Raw genomic sequence first — 2,580 nt, forward strand, 5'->3', positions numbered from 1 at the left:
TCAATTAAAAATAACTTCCAATCCATAAACAACTAAAGTCAACCAAGAGAAGAGTGTTCTAGAGTTCTAATCACCTATTTGCTTCCTAACCCTCTCATTACCACATTAATTGTCTTGAAATTCAGTTTTGAAAATCTGGGAATCTAAATTAATCTAATCACTAAGGATCCTAATTAATTTAATTAAAGTAAATTATTACCTTAATTAATTAATTGCATTAGAGACTCTAACCCATGAGGATTATCTAGGTCCATTAGATACATTTCTGTTCTAATAGCAAATTGTTAAACTAATCATAGGCTACTAGTTCTCAAGGTCCAATTTAAGTCTCCTCTTTCAAGGTTCAAGCCAAATGCCTAAATCTCACCTAGTGGTGGCCAATCATTAAACAAATAATCAAAACTTCATTTCTCAACAACTAAATGGTAAATCAAAGGGAATCAGTCTAAAGTCCCATAGAAGCACTTTAAATACGCTGAGGTCCCATGAATTTAAGAAATAGCTTCCAGGTCCCTAGGGACCTAAGGGTGAATAAGTCTGAAAGTGAAATTACCCATTTGCCCTCTATTTGAAATATGAAAAATCAGTCTGCTTCCCACTAACCCACAAAACTAAAAACAGCTGTGTCTTCCTCATTCTGTCGTGCTCCAGAGCTAAGAGCCGAGCACTATTCTGGAGGTCGCATTCCATCGGAGAAGACCGTCACGCCGTTAGAGAGTGAAAAACTCGAAGGAGTAAAGAATAAGAGTTGCTTGCTCCTGCTTCAGCCACTCATATTTGCCCTAATCGCCATCATTAGACTGTCTCTGCCGTCCTCTGCCGCCGTCTCGCCACCACAGGTTCAACTGCCATTGATTATGCGTTTTCTTCTCCCATTATTCCTTTATTTGTTCTTTTCTTTTTTTAGCTGGTATCTCGATTGTGACTTTAATTTTTTGCATCTCCATTTTCGCACATAACTATAATTCTCCGTCTCTATTTTTTTGCTCATATGTCAGTTTTCTTCTCACTGTAATTCACCATCTCTGTAATCCTCCTTAGCTTGCACCTAGCCATCCTCAGCAGAATCCCTACATTTCTTCTTCTTCTCCTTCTTTGCAGTTTCCACTTAATCTGATTCCTTGCCAGCATCAGCTTGTAGAGCAGCATCGTCGTCCCCATTTCTCTCTTTCTTCTTTTTCTTCTTTTCTTTCTTTTCTTCAGCAACAAGAAGCTCTTGCATTTCTTTATCCATAGACGCACCGTGAGGAGCTTGACCAAGAGTAGAATCAAGTCTACACAAAACAAAAAACTCGAACACATAAAAAAAAATTTATGGTGCATCCTTTCAGACATAGAAAATGAAGGAAGCCTCCAACTTCCTTCTTCCAATCTTTATCATAGCTTTCTATCTTTGGCTTTCCTTTAGTTGAACCGACAAGTCTACCTAGTTCATTGCCTTCAAGACTCCTTAGGCGTGCTTCAAGCTGTGTGAAAGTATATATAAGCAATGGCAGCAAGTGACAACAAAAGTAGGAGAACAAACTAGAGAATAGCACAAGCACCTTGGCTCTGTTTTCCAATCCTATTGAATTATGTTGACCATGTCTAAGAGCATCTTCCATAATCGCCAATGCTGTCTTTGCAGCAAGTGATCGAGAAATTTTACCCTTAAAGTTTTATGCAGCCTGACCAATTAATGATGCATAATAAATAAGCTCATATTTTGGGGTAGCATGCTTAGTCTTTAGGGCCCTAAAGAGAGCCTTTTCAGCACTAAGTATCTGTACAGTACTCCCTGGCATCTTTACAAGATTGAGGAAGCTACCACCATAGGCAATAAGGCGAGCACCAACAAGCTTCCCAACAAGAGCAGTCAAATTAGGTGTAATAGTATTCATCCTGCTCTTAAGATAATCATATAGTTGTGCTCTGTACTCTGAAAGAGACAAAACCTGGCCACACAGTCTCTAATGTTTATCAAGTCAAGCTTACCAAGTATATTTCTGATATGTTGCAAAAGTGTAGTTATGCATGAGATTTTTGTAATTACTTAAGGCGCGTATTTGCATGTTTCAACTTTCAACTACTCCTCTTGCATTTTATATTTTTATTATGGTAAGTTTAACTTCCAATTCTGCTTAAAAATATGTAATTTTAAATATGGACGAATTTCTCCATTGACGACAACTGCTTTCTTTGTTGACAACAACATATGCTGTATTAACCAAAATCATTTATTCCATGAATGACAACTAATTACTTTAATGACTACAACCATAAATTCCATTGACAACAACAGTATGCTCCATTGACTAGTGAACTGTCATAACTAGTGAACCGTCATGCCTTTGTGACTTGTGTTTTTTTCTTATTAATAAACAATGCTAGTGCAGAAATCTGTGAGTTGGAACTTAGTAATGACTAGTATGCATATATCTCTTTTCAACACATGTAGTTGAACTTTTCTATTTGTTTTCTAGATAAAGGAAGATGAAAGATAAAGCAAAGACAACAGTGAAGAGATATACCGTACCATTTCATACGCGCTGCTCTCCTAGCCAATTTGGTGAAGTGGCAAAATATGTTAAGAAAGATGAG

At 37.1% G+C, this 2,580-nt stretch overlaps 1 protein-coding gene across 1 annotated transcript; it reads right to left on the minus strand.

Annotated features, from left to right (window-relative positions):
* Positions 1 to 1,108: 1,108 nt before the first annotated feature.
* Positions 1,109 to 1,880, minus strand: LOC129310793 (probable nucleolar protein 5-1). Its single transcript, XM_054952705.1, has 4 exons — positions 1,770 to 1,880; positions 1,545 to 1,649; positions 1,334 to 1,466; positions 1,109 to 1,251 (listed from the first exon to the last, which is right to left on the minus strand). Exons 1-4 carry the CDS (start codon positions 1,878 to 1,880, stop codon positions 1,109 to 1,111), a joined length of 492 nt encoding a protein of 163 aa, XP_054808680.1.
* Between the last annotated feature and the right edge of the window lie 700 nt (positions 1,881 to 2,580).

This window comes from Prosopis cineraria, unplaced genomic scaffold (genome assembly GCF_029017545.1).
Source record: "Prosopis cineraria cultivar Desert tree isolate PC_DT_omini unplaced genomic scaffold, ASM2901754v1 PC5, whole genome shotgun sequence".
Classification (NCBI taxonomy): domain Eukaryota; kingdom Viridiplantae; phylum Streptophyta; class Magnoliopsida; order Fabales; family Fabaceae; genus Prosopis; species Prosopis cineraria.